Genomic DNA, 27,644 nt, shown 5'->3' on the forward strand with positions numbered 1-27,644 from the left:
AAACATATTGTAATGAACGGTGTCGACAACATTTTTGACACGGACGGCTTTGACGACTTTCCCCAGTTCGATCAGAACTCCCCCAGCAGCTTCAATGCCAGCACAATGCAGTCTCCGCAGGGCAGCTTCGTGCAGAGCCCTCCAAGCAGCTTCGTGCAAAGTCACCTGTCGCCGGGCAGCAACTTTGGTATTGAGGAGGTTTGTGAAGTTTTATTTGTTAAGTTTAATTTGTTGTGTTTTTGCTAACGTTTATGTTTTAGTGCTTGAGGAAGTTTTTTTTAGTGAGTTTTGAAACAGTTGTATTTTTTCAACCAAACATTATGTTTTATCAGTTTTACTTAAGTTAGCTGCTGTAGTAAGGTTTTAATTTTTTTTTTATATTAGGTGAGTTGGTTTTAAAAAATTAATATTCCCTTTTAAATTTTCAAATTTTTACTGAATATAAATAACACTGAATAATTGAAACAGCAAAGCCCCATACCGAGTTTGAGTGCAAACGATGTGGAAGTGTGTTTGCAGGGAAGTCTGGCCGGTGAGCAACTCCTTGATAATGTGCTCGATGATCCTCGTTAGTTTTATTTGTACTTTTTTTTAAAGTTTGAAATGTTAAAATATGATTAAATGTCCAAATTAAGCTATATTTTAAGAAAGTAATAATAAGTTATAAATTAGTCTAACTTTGTATTTAAAAATAAATAATATAGTTCATAATAAGTTATTGCAGTTTTTTATTTTGCTTTATATCTTTGTATGTGTTTTTTATTTGATAGAGTTTTGTGAAAAATTTTATACTGTTTGTTAAAAATGATGTTTTAAGTTTTATAAGCACTTAACACAATTCAAAGTTATTTTGATTTCAGATTTTTCTGTCTCGTGTTGCTATATTTCTTTTAAGTTTTCCATAAACTCTTAAATAATTTATTATTTGTATTGATAAAATGATAGTAGATTAAGTTTGTTGCATGAAATGTTATCTTTAATATTTGGGTAAAAGTATAATAATGTCATTTCAATGTTTTGATTGATTTCGATTAAAGGTTTTGAATTATTTCAATTTGATTGAAGCTTTACATAACAATTAGTTTAAGGCCATAGGGGGGTTTCCAACATTTGTTTTACAATTGTTTAAATTGGGCCATACTTGAAAGCTCAAATTATAATATCAGACACTTTTAACATAAAATAAAACTTTTAGTAAGTTTTGTAATATACTTAACTCTGTAGAAAGTCTCCTATACAAGTGTATTGAGGAGAGGTTATTATTTTTTTTTGCAAAAAAGTAACTATTAAAGTTTGGATATCTTTTGAAGTTTTTTTTTTTGACTAACTTATCTTAAAATTTAAGCAATTATAGCTTCTGATATTTAAATCAACTTGTAAGAACTTTTTTGTGAAAAAAAACATATTCACCAAAATAATAAAAATAAAAACACTTTCAGTTTCAAAATACTTACAATTAATAATTAAAGTTTTAACACTAGACTGAAATAGTTTAAAAATTGTTGCACAATAGTTTTAAGAGAAGATTGTTTTGTTTAATTGAAAGTATTTTTAGGTCATTTTCTTTCGCAGTTTTTGTTAAAAACTTATAAAAAAACTTTAATACTTCTTTTTCATAAATCAATTGAATAGAAAAAGTTTTAAAAAGCAACTATAACTTTATAAATGTAAAAAATAAGACCAAAATATCTGATTTACCTCTTTGGATTTAATGCTGAGAAACATTTAATTTTAGATTTTTAACATTATTTGACTTGGATTATGTATTGTTTGTTTAGTGCAAAAATTAAGTAAAAAGTATAGTTCTAAACATACAAAGGAAAATAAAAATGTAAAAGTACATGATTTGTTTTTGCAAACACATCTGTTAAAAACAAAGATCATAAAAGCTAAGCTTAAAGTAAACAAAAATGCTATAACAGTGGATGAATATATAACAGAATTTTTAAGTGAACTCTTGTCAATTAAATATTACTTATAAAGCAGAACGTTTCACAAAAGTGAATTCTAGCATTTTAAATTAATATATTTAGCTATTTATGTTTATTACCATTTTCTTTAAATAGCACTTTTTTGATATTTTAAAATTTTTTCTACCACTACTGAGAAATTTTGTGGTTTTTGTAATCAGTCAAACGTTATGTGAAAAAAGTTTGACAATTTAAAAGGATAAAGAAAAAAAAATAAACTTAAAAAATTTAGCTGTACTTACTATCTCTATGGTACTAGGATATACTGTGTTATATTAAGGTTTTATGAATTTCTTAAACTTGCTCTGTAATTAAAACCAGTTTTTTTTTCCATTTGACTAAAAAGTGTACAAACATACTGACAGTATTACATACTTGAGTTCATAAATAACTTTTAGCTGAACTGAATATTTTACTTGATAAGTTTTGCCTTACCCTGGTCTGATTAACTTGTATAATTATTTTCTTCAAAAAGTAGAAATTTAAAAGTATCAAAATGGTCGCATACTTAGCAACAAAATGTTGCAACTAAGGTTCTTGTTTAAACCTTAGTAATAGAATAAAAACAAATTAGTGTAAGACTTTCCAAAAAGAAAAGAAAAGTTTACACACTTTGAGTTTAATAGCTATTTTAAACTTTAACAGTTGTCTTATCCACATTTTAAGATTTATTAATGGTACTTTGAATTCGCAGAAGAACTTTTACAATTTCCTAAACAGCTGGTTCGAATTTTCGATATGCTCTACAAACCCAACATGTTTTTCGATCATTATTACAAGCTTGTACTAAGGACTTCAACTGGGAGTAACTCTTTCACATAAAACTTGTACGTGGGCAACTTTGAGCTTATATCTCAAATATACAAATGGCTTCAAAAATTTTAAAAGCTACGACTTTATTTTTTTACACATTAATATGTATAATTCTGAAAAATAAATGTATGTTTATGTTTAAAACTCCCACTACGACCTTCAACCCAAGGTGAATTCCCTTTCGCACAGAAAACTCGCCGTACATGGGCAACCTGGAGAAGCTGTCGCAGCTGGCGGCGTGCGACCTGGGGGACGAGAGCCTGCGGGTGCAGATCCAGCAGTACACGAGCGACTTCACCGCCAGCATGACCGTCAGGAAGCACTTCAAGTCCATGATCGAGAGGAAGTACTGGTTTGTGAGAAATTTGTCTGTTTGAAAATAAATTGGTTTTTTTTAATGACATTTTTTTATTGTGAAATCACGAGCAATATTTCTTATTAGCAAATGTTTACAACTACTTGGTTAGTTTGAACGTGAAAATGATTGTATGCAGTGATGTTTAGTTTTTTTGAGAAAGTTTCATAAAAGGAACTTGTCATAAGAGTTTGTCAGTATAAAATTTGCAATTTAAACAAAAATATCTAAAAAAAGTAACATAGGGTAATATATGTATAAAAATAGCTGCTGGTTTTATATTTTAAACAAAAATAAAAACGCATAAGTTACTTATTTTTTGCAAGAGAAATATTAGCATTTGTTAAGTATGCTGGAAGTTTTTGTAGACACTAAGAATTTGCTACTTTCGTGAAGTTGGAAACGATATGGTGTATAATTTACATTTAAAGTACAAAAAAGAATATTTTTACAAATATATGTATTCCTTTTACTTGACACTAGTTATGAAATAACGACTGTAAACAAGTGATGGACTTGCTTTTCAAAAAGTACGAATATGAAGTTTGTTCAAGTGTATTACTAGGGCTGTATTTGTAAGTTTGCAGTATTCATTTTAAATACATTCTACATTACTAATATATTTACTATATAAAAAAATAAGGTGGTATAAATTATATTAATATTTTTAAACGGAAAAATCTCTTTTACTTTATAAAAATTATTCTAATTTATTTGATGAAAATGTTAGTGTTTGATAGTGTATTTATCCATCATTTTATCAAACACTAATATTCGATAATTATAAGTTTATCATTAGTGTGAAACTATCTTATAAGTAATAATATTTACTTAAAAGTAAAAGTATGTTTAGTTTAGTTTTATTTTTATTCTTTTTCATATCATAAACTGTACACAATTTAAGAATTTAAAATGCTGACTATGTTTTATTCACCAAAAATACTTTTTCTAATAACTAAACAAAAATTGTTTTGCTACGATGTTTGCAATCGTGGATTACCACTTTTATATAAAATATGGTAATTTACAAAGATATAGTTTAAAATGAACTAAACTTAAAGTACTTATGTTTTTACTTCGTTCTAGAAATTAACATAATAGCTTTACTTCATTAGTGCTTTTTTTATTGAAAAGTTTAATCTAAATCTATATACTTTGGATAGTGGTATGTTTTGGAAGCTTATTTAAAAAAAGACTCAATGAGAAAAATAGATCTGTGATCTGTGTACTTTTCAAATGAATATTTTCCTAAATAAATAATAAAGTTTTTGCTAAATTATGTTATAAAACAATTTGTTTGCTTCTTTTGCTTTCAGTGGGCACGTAACCAACAAAAAATATTTTATACTTTAGACGTGTATTTCAAAGGCAAGTGATTAATTGAATGCAGTTTTAAATTAGTATTATATCGATTGAGTTACACTAAATTTATTCTTATCGTTTGCGCGTGTTTAATTGTAAATATATTTCTACTATCAATTTAAAAATTGTTAATCGTTTTTAATTTATTTTTTAAATTGATTCGTTTGAGATAATTAGAAACTTACATCAGTAGTTGGCTATAGAAATAAATTTTCAAGTCAAAACTGTTTTTAAATTTTTAATGGTTGATTTAAAAATTTTTTTTTTTTGAAATATAATGTTCGGAAAATAAAGATTTCCAATAAGATATTTGAAACTAAAGATTTGTTTTTGTTTAAAACTATAAATATCTTTAAATTACAGAAAATATGTGACTGTAAATATAATTAAAGTAAAGGTACGCGCTAATATTTATTTTGAACAATAAAACAGTAAATATTTTCTAACAAAATTATTAGTTTAATCTCAACGTTTAAGCCTTTAGCTTATTTTATAAGTTACAAAAATTTCAATGCAAAATAATTTTTTTAACAGTTTAATATAAATTTTTTTAATATTTATTTTATTTAATTAAAGGTGTATTACCTATGTTCCTTATCAATTGTTTTTAAAATAAATTATAACTTCACTTAATTTACTTTATTTGAATTTTTGTTTTTGTTAAAACATTAATAGATTTATAAGTATTTATTATTTAAAAAGTATAGTTATGATAATTTTATTATTAACCACAAAAGTTTACACAACATGAAGGAAGTTAGCTATGTAAATAACTTTAATATCTGTGAAACGATAATGAGTTATGAACTACTTGTATTCTTCTTTTATTTAGATAAATTAAATGTTCTGAAACAGAAAGTGTATTAAAAAAAAGAAAAGCCTAACATTGAGCTTTTAAAACTGTAGGTTCAAGATAGCAATTTTTTAAATAAACAATACAAAAATTTTTCAAACGTTCATAACACCTAAAGGGTGACTAGTTAATGTTTTTGGATAACTTCCAAAATGTACTTTAACTACAATATTTTGAGCTAAGTTATACTTTAGGACTAAAAATTGACACCGATTGTACAGTAACTGTATTTTATAAAATTTGTACTAGAAATATATCATTAACTTAATTTTACATATGTGACAAAAAAAAATTAATAAACTTTGTACTTTTTTAAATCGTACTTGAAACATTTGCTCAGTTTTCAAAAGTTATTTTCCGAACCAAAGTGTGTAAACCAAAATTTTATCAAAATAAGAGATAGCATGACAGTACTCGAAAGTCTAAAAATTATTAAACAGCCATGCTACACAGACACCAGTACCAAAGGTAGAAAAAATATTTCTAACATGTTTGTGACTTTCAAAAAAGAACTCTCAACAAATTATTCGCACATAAAAATTTTCGAGTACATTCGTCAATGGCAGCTTGCTGCTTTGTTTCACTTGAAGAGGTCGCAATTCTTTGCCACCGAAACCTGGTTGCAAATAAAACATTTAATTTGCACGTCTTTGTTCAAATAAGCTCTTCACATTTCAGTCAATTGAGCAACCTTTTTAGTTAAGACTATATAAGTATAATCGTAAAAAAATCATCACAACGTTCCCGCGCGCAGGAACTGGTTCCCGTCGAGCAACCAACCGTCGAGCCGGCAGCATGAGGAAGAGCAGGCGTTCGTGAGCAGGTGCCTGGTGCACGAGTTCAGCAAGGCGGTGGACAATTTGCTGAACGACCCGACCCAGCAGCTGTCCGTGTACGACAGGGACCAGCTGTTCAGGTGGAACGAGCACTGCAAGGTTTGAGTTGTTTCGTACATGAGTATGTGGTTTATCGTAGTTTTATATGTATTTGGTTGAATAGAAGTTTCTTTTGATGTCTAAGAATTTAACGAGTTTAAGCAAGGTTTGAATTTCAGTTTGGTAAAATGGTATCATAGAATGTTTGAGTTTTTGTTTAGTTCTGTATTGTTTAGTTCTGAACGAACACTGCAAGGTTTTGTCAAGTTGTTTTGTATACGGGTGTTTTATCGTGCTTTCATATGTGTTTGATTTAGTATGTTTTTTTGATGTTTACGGTTGAAAATGTTTAAATGTAAATCATATGCAGGAATTACATAAAGGAAAAAATTAAATACCTGTTTTTAACGAAACGCAAGGTTCGAATTGTTAAGTTGTTTGATGGTTTTATGAATTTAAACAAGGTTTGAATTTTAGTTTGGTAAAATGGAATATTGAATGTTTGGGTTTTTAACAGTAAATGTATTTAATACTTTCGCAGTGCAAGGTGGGCTAAGTGTTTGTTTTATGAAATTTATACTTTAAAAAAAAGATTTCGTTTATTTTTAATTTGTTCAATTTACTAATAAAACAATTAAATCACTTCTGTGTGTTTTTTTTTTAGAAAAATAGGTTTAATTAAAATCCTAGAGAGTATTTGTAAACCAAAAATGAAAAAAAAGTATCAATTAATTTTTTTTTTTTTTTGACATACTAACTTTATATATATATATTGCAGTTGTTATGCAAGTATAGTGATTATCATTTTTTTTTTGTTTTTGATGACATAGTTGTTACGGTAAACTTTTAAAATCTTAAATTTGTTTTCTTACTGCAAATGCGTCTTGATAAATTCGTTGTTTAATTTTTTTTTTCTTTTAGATTCATTATTCAAACAATTCCATGGAATTTGTAAATATGATGAGAAAAATGCTGGAAAAAGAACAGAGCATCATCATGAGCTATGAATCTAGAAAGCAAGAGGTTTGTTTAAACGTTAAAATGCATACATCTGTTGCTTAAATATTTATGCTCCTGTCACTGGAAATTAGATGTTTTTGATTAGATCATTTTACGACATGCTAGGAAACTACTTTAATTAAATGAGGAATATATCATGAGTTGATGCAACAGCCTTAAGAGTTTTTTATTATTTCAATTAGTTTAAATTTTTAAATGTTTTTGTGTTTATTATAATTTTTTCCAGTTCAAAACGAACGAAATGCAGCAGGGGAATAACCAGGTTCATTATTTGAACCAGAACCAACAATTTTCATCCGGACTTAACGCTGTATTTCAAGTTTGTTGTGTTTTTTTTTTTAATTATTTGAAAGTTCAACTAGACAGAATGTTAAAACATAGTTGCTATTTACACCTCCAACAAATTTCCTTTGAAATATCGAAGACAAAGAGCTAGCCTTTTAATTTGTGCAAGTTTGACGACGAATAGTTCTTAACATGTGGATTTCATAATAATACTGAGTTGGTTTCTCAACACTTATACTGGTTTAAAAGCTACTAGTTAAACGTTAATACTTATCAGCTTAGCTTCAAAGTAACTGCCAGTCGAAACTGTTGAGTAACTCTAACGCTCTTCGGATAACCATATTTTACATGCATATCTTGCTTTGATTTCATCTTTAAACTAACTAATTTAAAAAATTCTACTTTATTTTTTATTCAGGGATGTTCCGAGTTAAACACGATGCTGACAAACATGCGTGCCGAATTCGAGAAGACGCACAGTTTGTTCACCAGGCTGTCCGGGCTGCTCAAGGGACACAGTTTGTTGCATTAGTTGTTTTTGTCATTTTAGTTGTCTGTTATGTTGTTCTTGTAGCTTCTTATCTTTTGATTTTTTTAGTTGTAGATGGTCATAGAATCGCATTGAACAGAAAAACTTTTTTTGCTGTAAAAATTAAAAAAGCTAATAAAAATAAATTAATTAATTCTGTTTTAACAGTATTAAGTGTTGAAAGTTTGTAATGTTTGTTTGCTTCGCAATAAAACAAAACATACTCCAGGTCTCAACATAGACTTGGACTACTTGCAAAGAATTCAGAATCCGGAGCAGAGGAACGCCTGGAGTAAAGTTTACCACGAAATAAACATGTGCAAGCAGCAGAAACAAGTTTGTGTATTAAATATTGTTTCTGCTGGATTTTCCTATGTAACTTTTTCAACTTTGTATAAGTTAATCCTGTTTGAACATAATATATAAGTATCAAACTGAAAAAAAAAAACAGACAAAATAATAAAATATTTAATTAAAAAACAATTGAATAAATTTGAATATACTAATACTTTAATAATAATTATTAATTTTCCTAAAAAATAATTATTCCAAATTTAAAACTTAGTTTTAAAACAAAATATTCTAGTTTTCAATTAAAAAGTTAAGGAAACAGACGTAAATGATTTAGTATATCAGTATATGTTATAGCAAATATTCAAACAAAAATTTTTTCATCGGTCACAAAACGACTCTTATTCAAGTAGGAATAACAAAGAATTACAATAACTCACTTCTTAAATTGTGTATACCTTAATTTTTTTACCCCTGAATGATTTACCAAAGTAACAATTTTAACAAATTAATTAAATAATAGTAAAATGCTAACTATATGCCTATATGCCTATGCTAACTATTACAATGTTTCGGTGAATAAAAATATTTTAACTATTTTACTGATGCTTAATAAGATTTTAATTTTTATCCCATTAAAACTTAGTGATGTATGGAGTAGTTATTTTGCACTTGTATAATTACTTTAACAAGCTCTTAAACCAGTAAATTAAGCAACTTTTTATGATTAACACGAAAATTATTTTACAAATTAACTTCGAAGAAAAAAACTTATCCAAACAAACTTTTAACAAGTTTTCAGTTTTACTAAAATTAAAATTTAGTAAAATAGTAATGCCAAAATCCACTTCAATTGTTAGTAAAGTTTTTATTTTGATATTACCCGCACAGAAACTGATGGAGACGCACATGCAGACCTTGTTGCAGAAATTCCACAACATGGTCACTTTGGTGTTGGACCAGGTCCAGTGCTTCAAGTTCAACATGGCCCTCAAAATGATTGGGGAGAACAAACCGGACGCCCCGCAAATCGACAGGCTTCAAGATGTGTTAGTTGAGTTCTTGTTTGTGATTTTCCCTAAACATAATGCAATGCTAAAGTTTTTTTTACGTTAGAGTTATAGATAAATTAAAAAATGTTTTTGCAGTGATTCATAAAAAAGTATGTTTATGAAAGTGTTTTGAATTGATATACTTTACTGGTAAAGATTTCTGTTTGGTTTAATGTTTTAAATGAGACATTGTAGTGAAAAAATGTTTTGTAATTTTTTTAAACTAAATATTTAAAAGTTGTTAAATGTCGACAATTGTTGAATTCATATAAAGTTTTTAGAATGCTCTTGTAAAATGTTTGATTATACAATGACCTAATTAAAGTAAATTTTTTGTTAGCTGTCTTTTATTTTATACACTTTTCATATGTATTAATGCGAGAAAAATTAAATAAGAAAATAATAGTTTTGTAGACGCTTCAATGAAAAAGTTCTAAAAACTTTACAATGTTTACAGTATTTCTAAATCTTTAAATTGTGTATCTAATTTCGTCCAAAATTGTAATACACAAAATAATTCAAACACTAAAAATGTGAACACTTAAAGTATCATGTTTTTTCAAACTAATTTAAATTTATGTTGAAAAATCACACATTTGTAAGATATTTCAGATATCAGAAAATATTATATTTTAGTAAAACAGCAATTTCCTGTGCCTTTAGTTTGCTTCTGTTTTGTACACAAACGTTTCAAGTTGTCAAATTTATCTAGATAGTATTTTTCGCAGGAAGTAAACTAATTCTCCGTAAACTATTTAAATAAAATACATTTCTTTTATGATTACACTAAGTTGCATCACTTGTATGTAACTATAAATTAAAACAAATACAAATTAATACTAATTTCAAGGCTTAATTTTAGCAGATTTTAAGTGGATTAGTTGGACAATTGTCATGTGGTTTTTGTGAAATTTTAATATTAACTGATCGTGACACAAATATAATTAGTTTATATTATCGTGACTTGCCTTTATACGTTGTTGTTATTTTTTCAAATAATCAGACATGTTAATGTTTATTTATTCTGTTATTATGCAATTTCTTTACAATTTAAAAAAAAAAAGCAATTTTAAAATAAAAAATTGATTAGATGTGAATTAAAAAGTATACAAGTTATTAAAGTTTTAGAGCTAATTAAATTATTTAAAACTCAGTTTTTAAGTCCAAATACTTTGTTCTAGTTGCTTTTAATGTACAAGTAAAACTTTATAATCAATCATTCAAGTATGTATGTGCAGTGCATAAACAAGTATAACAGGAACAATTTAAAGCGCTTTATCAATCAACGTAGAAAACAGTTAATGGTTTGTTTGCTAATTTTTTTAGTCCAGTGTCATACTTTTTTCTTGTTAAACAAACACCAAATGCTTTTAAATTCGAATACGTGCTTGCTTTATAGAAAAAATAATTCAGCTACAATTTTTTTTAAACAAATACATTAAAACAATATATTCCACACAGCTGCAAGTTCATAGGAAGGATACTGCAGGTGGCTATAGATCAGATGGACAGACTGGCAAAACTTCAGTTCACGGAACAGCAGGGCTTCGAAGAGTCCAAGTGCGTGGAGATCATGACGCACTATCAGAACATGTTCAAGACCCTGGTGCAAAAGTTTGTTGTTTCCTCGATTTTTTGAATGAAAATTAAGTTTTAAGAAAACATAAATAGACTCAAAGACTAGTAAAATTTTTGTAAACTCAAAGACTAGAAACATAATTAACTTATGTTTAACAATTATCTTTTTCAATGTATTAGTAAAGTTTTATTATATCGTTTAGTTTTTTATGAAAACAAATTAACCAAAGAAGGTAATAATAATATAAAACATATTACTTTTAAAACTATGATATTTTGTTTAGATTATAATTTTTATAGGAAATAAAACTCAATAAACAACATTTTAAACATAATTAGTTGTAACTGTATAAACCTGTATATAGATAATAATTTTACTTACATAACAAACTGGCTTCCGATCACTCTAAACTTATAATAAATTTTCGTGTTTGTTTACGGTCTGTAGAGTAGAAACAAGTGGAACATGCTTCAGTATTTTCTCATAAGTGTAACTTTGTTTGATGTTTGTTTTTACCAAATATTCTTTTTTCTAAGTATAGTGCTTTAATTTAAACAATTTTCAACCTGCTATTTATAGAAAATTAAAATATTATGTGCAAAAAATTTATTCTGTTTTAATTTATTGAGTTAGTGGGAAATAAGTTATAAATAAATATAGCTAAACCGAAACAAACTAATAAAATAACTTCATAGCCTTAGGCATCGTTGTAGATACGTACAAGTTATTTATGTACTAATAATAATTTTTGTTTTAACTTTTTCAAAAGCTTCTAGAAATTTTATTTGAGAATAATTGTTTCTGCCTTTTTTTTTCTTTTAATATAAATTTGAGGATATTTTTGTCCTTCATAAAACATAACTAATTACTAAATTTATAAGAAATTTCTTTTGCTTGCGTAAATAAAACAAAGCGGATATAAATTTATTTATTAAAATAAAATACATTATAATGTGAAAATTACCTTAAATCTGTACCTTTTTGTACAATCTTTTTTGTATTGGATTTCTTTTACTTCGTCGTATTAAACTATTTTGTGAAGTTACACTTCAAAAATTACAAATTAAATCTGTAATACTTTTATTTGCTTACTTCTACGACTAGTTTCGATTATGATTAATACTCATTTTCAAATAGAGACTGATGTTAAGAGCAGAGCATTTTTAAGTTAGTACGAATATTGAAAACGTATAACATAGTGACGTAACATTCATTCTTAATTTAAAGATTTTTTAGTAAAAAAATAACATTATATAGCGTTTGTATGAGTTTTGTTGAGATAAAGCAACGTTTGCACTAATTGAAGTTTATAAAGTAAGGTCTAAATAAAAAAGGGGAGAACTAAGACGGTTTTTGAAAAAATAAGGTACAAAAATTTAAATATATAAAAATAAGTTTAAGTATATAAAAAAGTTGTTTAGTTTAACTGCTTATCAGTAAAAAGGTAATATTGTTCTGTTTATATTAATTTTAGCCTGCAGTTTATTTTTTCCAAAAAACCTAGTTCTGCTTGATCTTCTGAGCTATTCATTTTTACAATTTAATTTCTTTTTTAATTTAAATAATTTTTCTGTTTTTAATTTCAAACTGTTATTGATTTTAACCATTCCTTTTCCTAACTTTTTAAAACTAACTAAAAATTTAAATCAATTTAATCCAAACGTATTGATCACATATAAACGACCAAACACACTAGCAACGTTGCTTATCAATTATAAAATAATTGGTCAACAACTGAATGCTGATAAAGGTATTTCTTACCCATGTGGGAAATTTATGCTGTGCGATAGAGATGGAAATAAAGGAATGGCTAAAATCTATTTAGTTTGAAATTAAAAACAGAAAACATAATTTAATTAAAAAAGAGTTAAAGTTGTAAACATTTTTGGGATCCATGCGCAGAATGTATGGAGTGTAATGTGTATTATGTTGGGCAGACGATAACATCATTTTTGCAAAGGTGGTGCTCGCATAGATATAATTAGAAAAACATGGATAAGAACGAGGTTAGCGATCGAGCGGCACTTAAAAGCATCCAACTATAATTGAAGGACTTGAAAAAGCTTTCACAATAACTTTTTTGGATAGCTCAGAAGATCAAACAGAATTAGATTTTCTGGAAAGCAAATGGACAAATAAATGAAAGGCCAAAATAACAGAACAATACTACCTTTTGACAGATAAGCAATTAAACTAAAACAACTTTTTTATATACTTAGACTAATTTTTATATATTTAAATTTTTCTACCTTATTTAAAAAGTTTTCCCCCTTTTTTATTTAAACCTAACTTTAAAGATTTTGATTAGTACGTGTAAAAGTTACTTTATCTCAACAGACCTAATACAAATGCTATAAAATGTTATTTTTCTTCTGAAAAATATTAAATAAAAAGAAAATTTAAGAAATATAATATAAAAAATAAATTAATAATAATAATAATAATAATAAAATAAATTTAAGAAAATAAAATTTCTTAAAAGTTCTCTGTTCTTAACATTAATTTATACTTGAAAACTATTATTAAATATAATCGAAGCTATCGTAGAAGTAAGCAAATAAAAGTATTGCAGATTTTATTTGATATTTTGAAGTGTATCTTCACAAAATAATTCAATAAACACAAAATATTTTATTGTCTGTCACGTTTTACCAATTGACTGCGAAATTGTAAACATTGTACGTCATAAACAAAGTTTTATTATGAAAAAAAATATGAGTTTCATAAAGCTTTGTCTTTAGTTACGATATCATTTTAAAGTATTTTAGTTTAAATTAGTTGAAAATTATCTGTAAAACTTCAAAACCAATAAATAAAGTGTCAAAGAAGAATTAATGGTGTTTGTTTAATATGTATTTTAAGTAAATAAAAAAAAAGATAAAGAATTATAACTACTAACTTATTCACAAAAAACCTAATTTTGTTTCAGGAATTGCTAACATTATTTTTGTTAAAATAAACGATGTTTGTTTTGTTGATTACAAAAGTAAATATAAGTTAGTTAAATTATTTTAATATAAACACTAACTATAAGATGTATATTAAATTAAGTTAAAGGCTTTTATTTTAAACATAGTTTAATTACTTTTATTAACTAAAGTTGTTTTACACTTTACTGCTAAAATTACGTAGTTGCGAAGTTTTAAATACCTTTTAATTAATTTTTTGTTGTATAAACAAATTACATATTACTTATAAACCTGTTTTTAGGTACACAGAATGTATTGTAAAAAGTTTAAGAAAATATTTTTTTAGTTTAAATGTTATTTTCTCAAAAAAATTGAAAAAAAAATTTTAGGTGACTTTAATTTGCCAAATATAGACTGGAATATCCCAAGCACAACCTACAATGACTGTCACAAATGTTTTATTAAATTTTGTTCAGATAATCTCCTTACACAACTTATTGACTCACCTACCCATAAGAACGGTAATATCCTCGATTTACTGCTTTGTAATTATATGGCATTAGATAGAGTTAAGTTTCATTTGGTTGATTCACCTTTAACAAATATAAATGATCACAATGTTATTTTGTTTGGGATAAGTGTTCACAAAAGTAAAAAACCATCTCCTAAATCACTCTATCCAGATTTTCGTAGAGCAAATTTTGAGAATATTAATAAATTTTTATCAGATATAAATTGGAAAGTTCTTTTTAACAACTCAAAAAATCTACAAATGTTTTATGATAAATTTATCAAAACAATAAACTTTTCAATCAAACAATTTGTGCCTTTGATTAAACAAGACAGAAAAATGAAAACATATCCTTCTGATATCAAAAAGTTGTTAAGAGAAAAACTAAAACTCTACAAACAATGTAAGTTAGATAAGCAGATGATAGAAAAATACAAAACTGTATCAAAAAAATATGAAAAAGCAGTGAAAGTGTTCAACATAGAACATGAAAAACGTTTTTGCCAAAACACAAACTCAAAAAAATTCTACAGCTATGTAAAATCAAAGCTCAAGTTAACACCTTCTTTACCTGTATTAATTAATGAAAATAATATTCCAATAATATCAGAACTTGATAAAGCCTCTTTTTTTAACAGGTCCTTTCAAAAGGTATTTATTAAAGATTGTGATGACAAAAATTTTACACTTGTTAGTAAAAAGTGTCTGGAAATGAAAAACTTCTTCATAAGCAATGGTGAAATAATAAAGTCTGTTAATCATTTAAAAGATAAAATAATCAGAACGCCTGAAAACATTCCTTCATATTTTATTAAACGTACTATTCATTCTCTAATTCTTCCAATTTCACTAATTTTTAATTGTTCACTAGCTACATCCTCTGTACCAAACCAGTGGAAAGTCTCATATGTCATACCAGTGCACAAAAAAGGTAGTAAGTACAACCCTTTAAACTACAGACCCATTTCTTTAACAAGCAGTTTTTGTAGAATTTTCGAACATATAATTTCTTTAAAAATACTTGATCACCTTTTTTTAAATAAGCTAATTTCACATAAACAGTTTGGTTTTCTACCTAATCGATCATCTAGTTATCAACTGTTGAATTGCTTACACTCATGGCTGGTTTCATTTCTAAGCAATAAGTCAACTAAAGTTATTTACACAGACATTCAAAAGGCTTTTGACTCTGTATCCCATTTTAAACTAATAAAGACTTTAACTCAATACAAAATTCATAAAAGTTTAGTTAGCTGGTTCAAAGAGTTCCTTGAAAACAGAACCCAAAAAGTAGTTATTGGTAACACTTTTTCAGAGTCTTTACCTGTTTTCAGTGGAGTGCCTCAAGGAGGGGTTATTGGCCCACTTTTATTTATAATTTATATCAATGATATAGCTTTAGAAGTAGATGTCGATAGCAACATAAATCTCTTTGCAGACGATACAAAAATTTTTAGCCATTCTAACACAATTCTACAAAAATCTTTGGATAAAATTTATCATTGGCTAAAAGAAAGAAAACTAGTTTTAAATCCTAGTAAATGTCAGGTTCTAAACATTCAAAAAAATACATCTAGTATCACTTCTGAATTTAGAATAAACAACATAAGGTTACCTTCAACTAAAGTGTTTAAAGATCTGGGAATTTTTATTGCTGAAAACCTAAAATGGATCCACCACATCAATTACGTTTATCAAATTGCATCAACTATTTCTTTTCAAGTTTTAAAGAGTTTTAAATCTACAGATATAAACATTCTCAAAAAAATTTATCTCGTTTACATTCGTCCTAAGTTAGAATACAACACACCAATTTGGTCTCCATACCTGAAGAAAGATATTAACCATCTTGAATCCATTCAAAGAAAATATACAAGAATAGTCTTCAACCGTTGTAACATCTCATACACATCTTATTTTGATAGACTCTCAAAACTTGGTATTAAGTCTTTAGAGTATAGAAGGATTGAGTTTGACTTAATTACTTTTTTCAAACTGATTAATAGTGAAACTACAATTAATTTACAGTCTATTTTTGAACCTCATAAATGTACTTATTTACTGAGAGGTAACAGCAGAAAATTTACATGCAGACATAGTTTCAATAATAATGTTTGGCATAATTCTTTTTTTTATCGTTCAGTTGAATTATGGAACAAGCTTCCAAACGAATTAGTTTCTTGTAAAAAAGTTGAGCATTTTCGGTTAAGGTTAAAAAAGTTTGATTTAAATAAATATTTTGTTAGCAAAATTCATAAGTGATTTTTTTTTTGTTCTTATTTCTTCATTAACCACTGATTGTATTTGTCTAATTTGGTTTAACCTATAACTTTATTTTATTGGCGGCGCCTTTCCTCTGTGTATAACAAAACCTGTTCCTTAATACATAGTTTATTCGGCTATTAAAGTGCTAGAGGCCTTGGGTTCTTAAGTTTTGTTTATAGTCAGTGTTCTCAACATTTATCAGCTACTACGAAAGTCCAACAAACGCTGAGTTATCTGAGTATTAAAGATTTGAAAGTAAATATGAAGCAGGCTCTCCTAAGAAAAAAGAAAAACGTTGTTCATATAAAAGCGGTTCTAGTTAAACGAATAAAAGTGAAACAAGTTGTATGGATAAAAGTTAAGCCGGTTACTCAAATGAAAGCTGAACCAGTTGTTCAAATAATGTGAAGCCAGTCGTTCGAATGAAAGTGAAACCAGTTTTGGAGTGAAACCATCTGTTCGGGTGAAGTTGAAGTAGGATATTGTTGTTCTTTTTTCGGAAGCACCGGAATTATAAATTTTGTGTTATAATTTTTGGTGTTTTTATGTTAATTTTTAAACTTTAATTAGTTAAACTCAGTTTTTGTTTTTCATTTTTAATGTACAATTTTGGTTTATTTTTGTCTTTTTGTTGTATGTCTTTCTGTATAAGTGGCCTAGGTTTTGACGCCTGGGTCCATCGCATGACAATAAACTTACAATAATAAAAAAAAAAAAAAAAAAAAATGTTTGACATCTTAAAAGTATTATAGTTCTTTCAAGATTTCAAAGTATTAAAGGTTAACAGTTGTTATACTAAACTAAAGTAAGCGTTGTAAAAAAGTATAACATTTTACAGTTAAAAGTCAGTTGTTTAGTTTTAATATTAAGTTATCACAAACAAACAGTAGTTATCAAATTGAGTATTTATATATTTTTATCCAATCAACAGCTGCGTGGTGATAGACAAGCACCCGGCCCAGGTCATAATGAAGGAAAAGAAATTCGTCGTGGAACTGCGACACCTGATGGGCACTGCCCTTCCGCAGGTATAATGACGTAATAGTCAATTGCCTAAAATTGATTTCAAATGCATTCAAGGTTTTATTGGTATATACATGTCATGTACTTTAAAGTTGAAATTTTTACTGGTTCAGTATACTTTAAACCTTTTAGAACTGTTTATTTAGTTTAGTTCACCTTTTTAATATAAATAAATGAAAACATCTACCAGAGGTAAGAAAGCCTCTCGTTTGATTTTTCTAAAAGTGTTTATAAACTGAAAAAAAAAAATTAAATCACCAAAGTTAAAATTATATTTTTTCAAATATGTTTTAGTTTTAAGTTGTTAAATCAGATAACTTTACTTTAAAAACAAATATCTACAATGACAAAAAAAGATTAAGCTAACTTTTTTTTTTAAAGTTTGCCCTATTGTTCATAAAGGCTGCCGACCCCTGAATTGCGTGATTAATTTTGATAAGAACTTTTTGTTTAAATTTCTTTTGAGGAAAAATTTCTTGTGAGTTTGTTTTCAAGTTCACGCACAAATTGAAAGGCAAACAGTAATTGTTGACAGAAAAATGAACAAATATTTGGCGGGCTAACTGTAAGTGTAATTAAGGTAAAACTTCGGTTAGCGTTAAGACAAACAAAACCGTGTGTTGTTTGGTTTACATCATTGGAAAACAAAGCAACTAGAAACCAAAGTTACGCGTATGTTTAAGTAAAAAAAAAAATTCTTAAATTTAGCTCATAAACTTTGATTTATTGTTAGTTTAAAATGTGTTTACCAAGCTGAGTAAAACTGTCTATTTGCATGACGTTAATTGTTTCAGACTTCATTTGAAACGACAGTGGTGCTCATAAACTCCGCTACCTACGTGAAATTGAAGCAAAACGAAAACGCTGAAATGTGAGTTTAAATGATTGTTGTGTTTTAAAAATTTATCAACCCATTTAAAAAGTAGGTTAATTTTTCCAAAGGTTTATAATGCAATCTTCATGTGTTTATAAAATTTACTTAGAGATGATATTTGTGTTCAAGTTTAGAATAGCCGGAAACATTGCTTGTTATAAATAACATACAAATTTGTTTTGTTTACTATTTAGACTTCAAATATGCTTGTGTTTATAAAGTTAACTGACTTAGAAAAAAATAAAACTATACAAAATAAGAATACTGAAAGTTTAGTTTTGTAATTTTTTCTGATAACTCTTAAATAAAAATTTTAGTTTTCAAAAGTTGTTATAAATTATTTTATGACTAACTAAACTTAGGTAAACAAAAATAACTGATATTTATCAGATTATTATTACAATATTTTAAAGCTTTTCATGTAAAAACTCGATTGTTATAGTAAAACCTTTAAATTAAACCGTCGAAGTTTAAATTATTGAACAAAATCATAAATTAAAACAGATCCTTTATACTATCATGATTATGATGTATTGATTGTTTGTGAGGAACTATAAGTAGTAAATATAAAATAATATCTATCATTGTTTTGTTAATAAACCATAAATAGTTTATATCGTTAATGCTATCTTTATTTTGTTACTATGTTAGTAAAGAGCTATGAATAGTAACTTTAAGACCTAAAATTGGTTATTGATAATTTATTCTCAGATAAAACTAGATATCATGAGAAATTTTTGATAATTGTAGATTATAATATAATATGCATAAGTGAATTTTTACATTTCTTTTCACAGACTGTAAAAAATTAATATATATAAATTAAATTAACTATAAATGATTACGATTGTCACAATGATTTTATTATTCCTAAACTTTTTAGTTTGGACCCTAGACCTTAACTAATGGTTAATTTTGGAACATTGTCTTGAATGCTCAGATTAACTGACGTATTCTGTTTTATTAATATCATACAACTTATTTTTTAAAATAGGCATCTTCTAATTTATGTTCATTAAGGTTTTCTATCAATATAAAACTATGTTTACTTCAAAGTAAGGCACAAAAGTTTTATATTAACTAAATTTAAAAGCATAACAATTTCTTGTACTAAAAGCTCTTCATAATAAGCTTTTTTTCAGCTTTGTTTTAGACAACCTGGATTTTAAAAAGTAGTTTACAGCTCACTGCAGTTGTCTGAGTTCGTTATTCAAGTTTTTTGTTATAAACACAAAATTATTTTTATGTAAAAATTGTACAAAAACTTAAAAAAATTGAATTGAAATATTTTCTTAAGATAAGTGTAGTGAAATTCTGCTTAGTTAGTTAGCTATGAGGTTGTAAAGTTATTGAAGTTGAAATAAATAGTTTTTATTTGTACTTTTATTTTCAGTCGTTCAGTGGGGCAGATAAAAGTGAAGAATCAGGGTCGCGACGGTAAAACGAGGTCAACTACCAACAACGACACCGGCCAAGTGACCGTTAAATTGAATAATATGGTCAGTTCATACTTTAATAAATACACATTTTAATAGCATGCCTTTTTAATTTATGAATTAAACATGGTTTTTATTTTTACAGTGTTGAAAAGACCTAATTTATGTATACATTAATCGTTATTAACATTTTTTTAAACTCATTTAGTTCACTTTAAAAACAAGAATTTAAAAAAATCATGAAAATTTATTTAAAATGTTATTATATGCTTTGCTTAATCTTCTACAGTTTTTTTTCTGTGTTAAAATGCTTTTGAAATTTAGTTAAGTAATAAGACAGAAATGGTTATAATCAGATGAAATATTAGTTATTTTTAAGTATAGTTTATCAGTAACATTTTCATGCAACAAAACCCCCTTATAGAAAATACCCTAAACAGAGCATATCAATTGGGGCTAGGGGCGGTGACAAGACAAAATCGGAGACAGTGGCAGAAGAAAAATTGACCATTTTGTTCACTTCGGAAATCCCCGTCAACTTTCTAAACGGAGACTCCTCCAAAGTCGTATGCAGGGTGATTAATCGTATTCTTTAATATTTTTTACTTCAGTGTTAGCTAATTTTTGGTAAAATAATGTATGAAGGTATTTTAAATATATTCTAGTATTCATAGTATTAATAAACTAACTAAGTTAACTACTTTGGAGTTAGTTAAAGAATGATTTTATAACTAAGTAAGTTTTATACAAGCACAAACTAACTAAATAAAAATACACATTAACTACATATTAAGACTCATTGACAATCACAAATTAAATAAAAAAAGTATACAATCTTAATATCTTTTTCTTTATAATATTTTATCTGCAGGTCTTAGAGTTTTTTTTTATTAATACTTACTTTTGTGCGTTGTATTTAGTTATAAATGTTTTTTTTATATTTGCCTAAATTTAAAGAAAATTGTTTGAGATTTTCTAACTTAAATTAAAGTGAGGTCATAAGAGTTTATTCAAAAAATTAAATTCTTTATTTAAATTTGATAACAGCATAAAAAATTTCTAGTTAATAAATAGTTTTTTTGAATTTTTTTTCTTAAATTTAACAGTTTAATCATAATAAGACTCATAAAAAATTTTAAACAAATTTTATTCAAAGAAAAATGTTAACAAATGATATGTTTTAGTATTAGTTCTTCTATCTATACATTCTTAAATTTCAAAAATACATTTCAATATTTTTTGTAACATTATATCACGTTTACACTTTTGTCTACAATAAATATTTGGTTGTGGTTTAATCTAAAAAACATTATGTCAATTTATGTTATCTTTTTCTAAAATTTTAGAAAAAAATGTTTGCTCAAGCTGAATTATGTTAAGTTAGGTTGACTTTTGTTAAACCTCACATATTTTCTAAACAGACATACTCTCTACCACTAGTGGTGACAACGCACGGTAAACAAGAAGCTGATGCCAATGCTACCATATTCTGGGACAACGCTTTCCAAGTTCCCGTTAGTTTGTTGATGCAATATTGTTATTTTGTTTTTGTTATAGTCTTATATTTTGTTATTAATTAGTTTTCAGTATAAATTATAATTTAAATAATTACAATGTAAATTAAGTTCAAAAAAAATAATCTCTCTTCCTTAGTTTTGTTGATGCAACTTGAGTTAATGATTTGAATATTCAAACAAGAAAAAACTGTGATGTGAAACCTTCTCCTAACAAATACAAATTGAAAAATAAATATTTTGTATGTAAAAAAATGTTTAATGTTTTAGCTTAGTTTTGTCAAGCAGTGACTACCAAAAAGTATCTTCCTTGTTGGCTATTAAAGTTTTAAACCAAAGTAAAACACTTTTAACACCTTTCTAATTACTGTTATAAACTTCATCAAAATGTTTTTACTCAATTTTTAAACTTTGTTAACTGATTACAGGGTAGAAAAAACGTACATCCTAATTTCAGGTTTCTGCCTGTAATTAAAATACGTCTGACTAAAAGTTACGTTAGCCTGTGATTGCAAATGAATTTACGTTTTTAACTTCCCAATAATAAGCTTGAATTTCCGAATTTGTAACATTTTAGTTTTTTGTTTAGATTTTCATGGATGAATAAGTTTTAAAATAACATTTTTATGTGCAGTTTACTGTTTAATTTAAATTGAAGAGGTCGTAATTTTTTGTCACCGAAACCTGGTTGTAAATAAAATATTCAATTTGCACATCTTTATTTAACTTCACCACAGCTAACCAACACCAATTAAAAATACTGTATCAAAAACCATAAATTCCCCCGAAACAGAACAGGGTGGGGTTCGAGACGTACGACCAGGTGGAGTGGGGGACGCTGATGTACTTCCTGGACAAGTTCTGGAGGAAGAGCTGCGAGTCGGAGCAGGGGTTCGAGGTTGACAAGGAGGGGAGGGGGCTGGACAACAACGCGCAGCTCTTCCTCAAAAACATGATCACCGGTTCGTTTGTTTGTAAATTTAGTAGAATTTTATGTTAAATTATCTTATTTTACTTGACCCTGATAGAGTTTCACAGCTTGAACTGATTCTATACTTGGTATAATAGTATAATTATTTGGGACACGTTAAAAATCCACCCGCGTTCAAAATCCACCCAGTCAATTTTGAGAACCGCTTACCGATCGAGGGTAAGGGTTAGGGGCAATAGTGAAAAACTTATAAAAAATAAACAAAATAAACCAAAAAATATTTAAAATAAGTTAGTAATTGAAAATTTTTAAAAACATTTGGTGGACTTTGAACGCGGGTGGATTTTGATATTATACCAATTATTTAGTTAGAAACGCGCGATTGTTCCTCAAACGCATGGTCATTGGTTTTGTAAATTTTGTTACGTTCAGAGTTAGATTAAATAGTTTCTTTGACTAACAGATTGATTGAGTTTTGATCACTGGTTGGTTGGGTTGTTGTTATTTTTAAGTTAGATTAGGTAGTTTTTTAAGTTATTAGAAACTGATAGAATTTTGTAGGTTTAATTGGTTCTATGTTTAAAATACATAGTAAAGTTATTTAAATGAGTATATGACTTAAATAAAGTAAAAAACATAGTTATTTTCAGTAAATTTAAAATATCTTGAAAATATTTAAGAATTTGCGAAAAAGAAAAAGTGGCTGGTAGATTTTAATAAGATCTACACATGTATTTCATTTTTCAAAAATTTATATTACTTTTTGAGATAGAGTCTTTTAAATGTTTTTTTAAGAGTTTGAATTGTTGGAATTTGAATTGTCATGTAACCACTTTTATTAAACAAAAAACACATTTAAACTACCTCAAAAGTATCTTTACAATGTTTTTAAACTATTTAAGACAGTTTTTTTAATTTTAAGTTATACTATAAATATGCCTAAAAATTTGTTTATTAAAAAACCTTGAAGAAATTATAAAACCTGGAAAAAACTTTCAAAAAACCTTTGGCAACCCTGTTAATTACATTGTAAGATTCTTCTTTTATAGCTTCCTGTGTTTTATTTCTCTGCAAACTAACTGGTTTGCAAATACGATAATTATTAACAACCACTGACATGAACTCCAGGCAACACACATTTCAGGTAACCACAGCGTGCAGGAGTTCACCGTGACCAGGTCCCAGTTTTCCAAGAACCAGTTGCGGGGCAGGGACTTTTCTTTTTGGACGTGGTTCTACAAAGTGGTCGAGCTCGTCTCCTCGCAATGGGTGAAAAAGTTCTGGAAAAAAGGGTTTGTTTATTTGTTTGTTCGTTATTTTTGATGTTACCATAAAATTTTATCTCTTACTTAAACGTTCATGTTTTTTTAATCTAAATTATTAGAATTTAAAGTTTGTTAACTGTCGGTAGTTTCACTAAATAATTTATAAGTTTGATTTCAAGATTTTATTTGTGCATACAATTTTTTTAAATATAACATGGTTTAAATGAACACATAATTATTTTTTCTGTGCGCTTTAAAGTACTTGTTTATCTAGTCTACTCAATATAAGATCACAATTTTTATCAAAAAAATACTGCTTTTTTGTTATAATAAAGTTAACAGCTTATGCTATATCTTATACTTAATCTAACAGCTTTCTCATTTAAAAACACAAACCTAGATAAAATTTATTAGCTACACTTCAACCTCACATTATTGTACTATTTATGAATCTTATCTGTCATCAGGTTCATCGAAGGCTTCATTTCGCGCCAAAAGTGCGAGCGCTTGCTGACGTCACAGAAACAGGCGGGAACTTTCTTGTTACGCTTCAGTGAATCTCACTGCGGTTCGTTGGTCATCACCGTTCTCATGAGCAACAAGCAAGGTTTGCTAAATGTTTTTGACATTAGTATTTTTTGACCTTAAACAAGTTTTTTAATGACTTCTTCAAAGTTGCAAACGTTGAATAAATACGCAAACTAGAAAGTTAAATAAGCTTTGCGTAATAAAAGTTTAATGTGTGAATTTTTTTATTGATGTTTTTTTCTTAAGGTTTTATAATAAAATTTATTACTTTTATCTTTAATCTTGTACCTTTTCAATGTTTTTATACAATTTAATATAGATTTTTACCCTAAACAAGACTTCAAACTAAAAATATACCAAAAACGTGTACTTTTCAAACCTGAAATAAAATCAGAAAACCTGGAAGAAATTTCTCATAAACTAGTGGCAACCATGATATCATCTTAACAAACAAAATATTCACAAAACAAACTCTGTATATTTCACATTAAGTTCTGAGTTACCATAGATCTGCGAAGCATCGCATTAAAGTTTTTTCACCTTTTATCAACAGGCAAGTACTCGGTGATGAACCTGGAACCGGACAACATCAACTCGTTCAAGCACAAGAGGTCGCTGCCGGGTAACATGAAGGACCTGACGCAGCTGGTCTACCTGTACCCCAACAAGAGCAAGGAGGAGGCGTTCCGGGAGTTCTGGGAGCCCGAGAGCAAGACCAACGGTTGGTTGTTAGAACGTATAAATTCTTTGTTATTTTGTATTTTTATTTTTTTATTATGTAACAACAAAAATGATAGAAAAATTGGAAAAAATAAAATAGGAAAGTGCAGACGAATTAAAAAAAAAAAAACATTTACTGAGCTTAGTTCCGTATGAATAATTCTTTTAAAATAATAGTTAATAATGATAAAGTAATAATAAATAATTCCGTAACACGTATAAATATTTTTTTTATGTTATGTAACAAATAAAAATGATTTATGTTTTAAAAAAAATAGAAAAATAAAATAGAATACTGCAGGCGATTTAAAAATAAATATTTTACTAAAAAAGTTTTGCTTATTTTTATAAATAAACAGTATTTCAAGTTCTAGCTTTACTTTTTTAATGTTATTTTTTACAGCCGAATCGCCTATGAGTTTAAACCATCATTATATTCCAAAGCCGTGTATAGTAACTGTAGAACTGCAATAAAAAAAAAAAACAATCACTCATACATTTTGGCATATTAAAGTACGTACTACTAGCGATTTCTAGTTTTTTGCCTTCATTTAGCGTACTGTTTTCAAACAATTTTTTCATAGAACAATGCGAAATAATGTTTGCTATCTAATTGGGTTTTTTAAGCATGATTTAATTTTAGTTTAAAATTAAATCAACAACGCAATCAATTTTTTTTTTTTTGTGCATTAATTTGATGCTGTTTTTTAATTAGCTACATTTTAAGCGTAGAAAAAACACATGGTACAAGTTTTTTTTTTTATACATTTTGACACCTCAAACATTTTATTTTTAGTTCTTAGAACTTTAGTTGAAATTTAGTTCTTCGGCTTTAAAATTCTGTTTTTTTAATGAAAACTTATTAAGCTTGTTTGGAATTTTTTTAGTAATGGGGTGAAAAATTTAAATTCATTTTGATTCAGATGCAAGTTTTACTACCAAAAAAAAACTTTACAAAATCAGAATATGGAATAACAGTCCATAAACTTAGGTTCAAATCGGTTAATCTCCAAAAGTATCAGCTTTTACCATTTAATTTGCCTTTTTCAGTGGGTAGTTGTAGCAATAGAATATATTTAACAGAGTCACGAAAACAAATTTTAGAGTCAAGATTTATTTTATGTTGACCAGTCACAGTTGTTTGTATATATTTTGAACAATTAGAATAATATAAGAATCATTCAGCTTTAAATATTCAGAACTTAATATTCTTTAAACAGACAATTCAATTAATTTTTAAAAAGCTGTTAGCTAAAACTTATACTTTTCAATAAGGTACATTATATTATTAGATTTTGATCAAATAACGACAAATTAAAAAAAAATCTTGTTTAAAATCAAGTCTTAAATTTTGATAAGTCTCCGTTGTTGGTTTTTTGAAAATTATCTTAACTTTCTATATTTATACATTTTGTCTATAGTATTTAATATAAATGCATATACAATAAATGTGATGTTTGGGTTGGGGTAGAAAACTAAATATTTACTTTTTATTTAGTACCCAGTTTAATGTTTTTTAGCCAGTGAGAACATAATATGTTTTTTAAATTAAGATGTTAAGGTAATTTATTTAAATTTCCAATGCGGTAATACAGATGTACGATTTTTTTTGTTATTTGATTTATTTACTAAATTATTACTGAAAGTTTAGAAAAAGAAGAAAACTTTCGAAAGCAATTAAAAATTGTAGGCTTAAATAAAAATTTAATTAGTTTTTGTTGAGTTTTTTTTTTTTGTATATTTCTATGAGTATTGTTTATTAAATGACAAAAAAACGCTCAAGATATTTGGTCCTAGGACCTGGTGTACGAAAAAACCTTTCGGTTACCGAGTCGCACACCACAAATACTTTTTAACGTCTTGTCCAAGACTAATACTTAAATTTTTTGCTCAACATGCTGCATAAAATTAAACAAATAATTAAAGGAATATTAAAACTTAAATAAATTTATGTTTTTATAAATTATTTATTAAATAAATTTCCAAAATACAAAAATATGCATTTGTTTAACGTTTATGGTCAATATTTTTCTATTTATTTTTAATTATAATAATATTTCTTAATTACTTTTAACGTTTTGTCCCGGACAGACGTTAACTCCTTGTCGAAGAGTAAACAATATTTCAAAATTCAATATAATATTTTTTAATTATTACTCTTTTTGCAGCTGAATTGTATCCGAACCTGAGCCATTATTTCAAAAAGACGTGCAAAGTGACAGTTGAACAATAACAAAAATAAAACAATCATTCATATTTTCTTGACAATTTAAAGTACGTACTGTTTTCGTGTTTGAGTTGTTTGCCTTCACCAAACGTACTTTTTTTTAAACAATCTTATTGTAGAATAAAATTAACTTTTGCTACCTGTTTGACTTTTAAGCACAAAACTGAAATTTCATCTAAAATTATCGATACAGGCACAAATTAAAAATTTTATTTTTAAATTTGATGCCATTTTTGAAGTTTATTAACAGCTACGTTTTTGGTACGTAGACAAAACAAAAAATATGGCACAAGTTCGTCATTTTTATACATTTTTACACATCGAAAATTTTATTTTATATATTTAATTTGTTCCAATTTTTTTTTACAATTTCTGCTTCCATCTTTTTAAATGATGATTTATCTTGATTGTAAATTAGTTTAACAAATAAGTCAAAAACAGTCGACCTATTTTCAAG

At 26.9% G+C, this 27,644-nt stretch overlaps 1 protein-coding gene across 1 annotated transcript; it reads left to right on the forward strand.

Annotated features, from left to right (window-relative positions):
- Positions 1 to 27,558, forward strand: LOC145833699 (signal transducer and activator of transcription 5B-like). The gene is made up of 20 exons (XM_082940851.1): positions 1 to 198; positions 469 to 568; positions 2,973 to 3,135; positions 6,108 to 6,288; positions 7,150 to 7,251; positions 7,475 to 7,567; positions 7,952 to 8,051; positions 8,292 to 8,398; positions 9,245 to 9,402; positions 10,867 to 11,019; positions 17,601 to 17,697; positions 18,487 to 18,563; positions 19,960 to 20,065; positions 20,443 to 20,577; positions 21,424 to 21,516; positions 22,310 to 22,478; positions 23,592 to 23,739; positions 24,180 to 24,319; positions 24,794 to 24,961; positions 27,129 to 27,558. Exons 1-20 carry the CDS (start codon positions 13 to 15, stop codon positions 27,191 to 27,193), a joined length of 2,541 nt encoding a protein of 846 aa, XP_082796977.1. The 5' UTR covers positions 1 to 12; the 3' UTR covers positions 27,194 to 27,558.
- Positions 27,559 to 27,644: the final 86 nt, after the last annotated feature.

This window comes from Thalia democratica, chromosome 1 (genome assembly GCF_965202585.1).
Source record: "Thalia democratica chromosome 1, ktThaDemo2.hap1.1, whole genome shotgun sequence".
In the NCBI taxonomy this organism is placed as follows: Eukaryota; Metazoa; Chordata; class Thaliacea; order Salpida; family Salpidae; genus Thalia; species Thalia democratica.

Bases quoted from the DNA above. Each gene is read 5' to 3' on its own strand.
- LOC145833699 (XM_082940851.1), top strand. From the start codon at position 13: ATGAACGGTGTCGACAACATTTTTGACACGGACGGCTTTGACGACTTT. The intron at 20,066-20,442 runs GTCAGTTCATAC...TACCCTAAACAG, and splicing joins CCGTTAAATTGAATAATATG to AGCATATCAATTGGGGCTAG. The intron at 22,479-23,591 runs GTTCGTTTGTTT...CACACATTTCAG, and splicing joins CCTCAAAAACATGATCACCG to GTAACCACAGCGTGCAGGAG.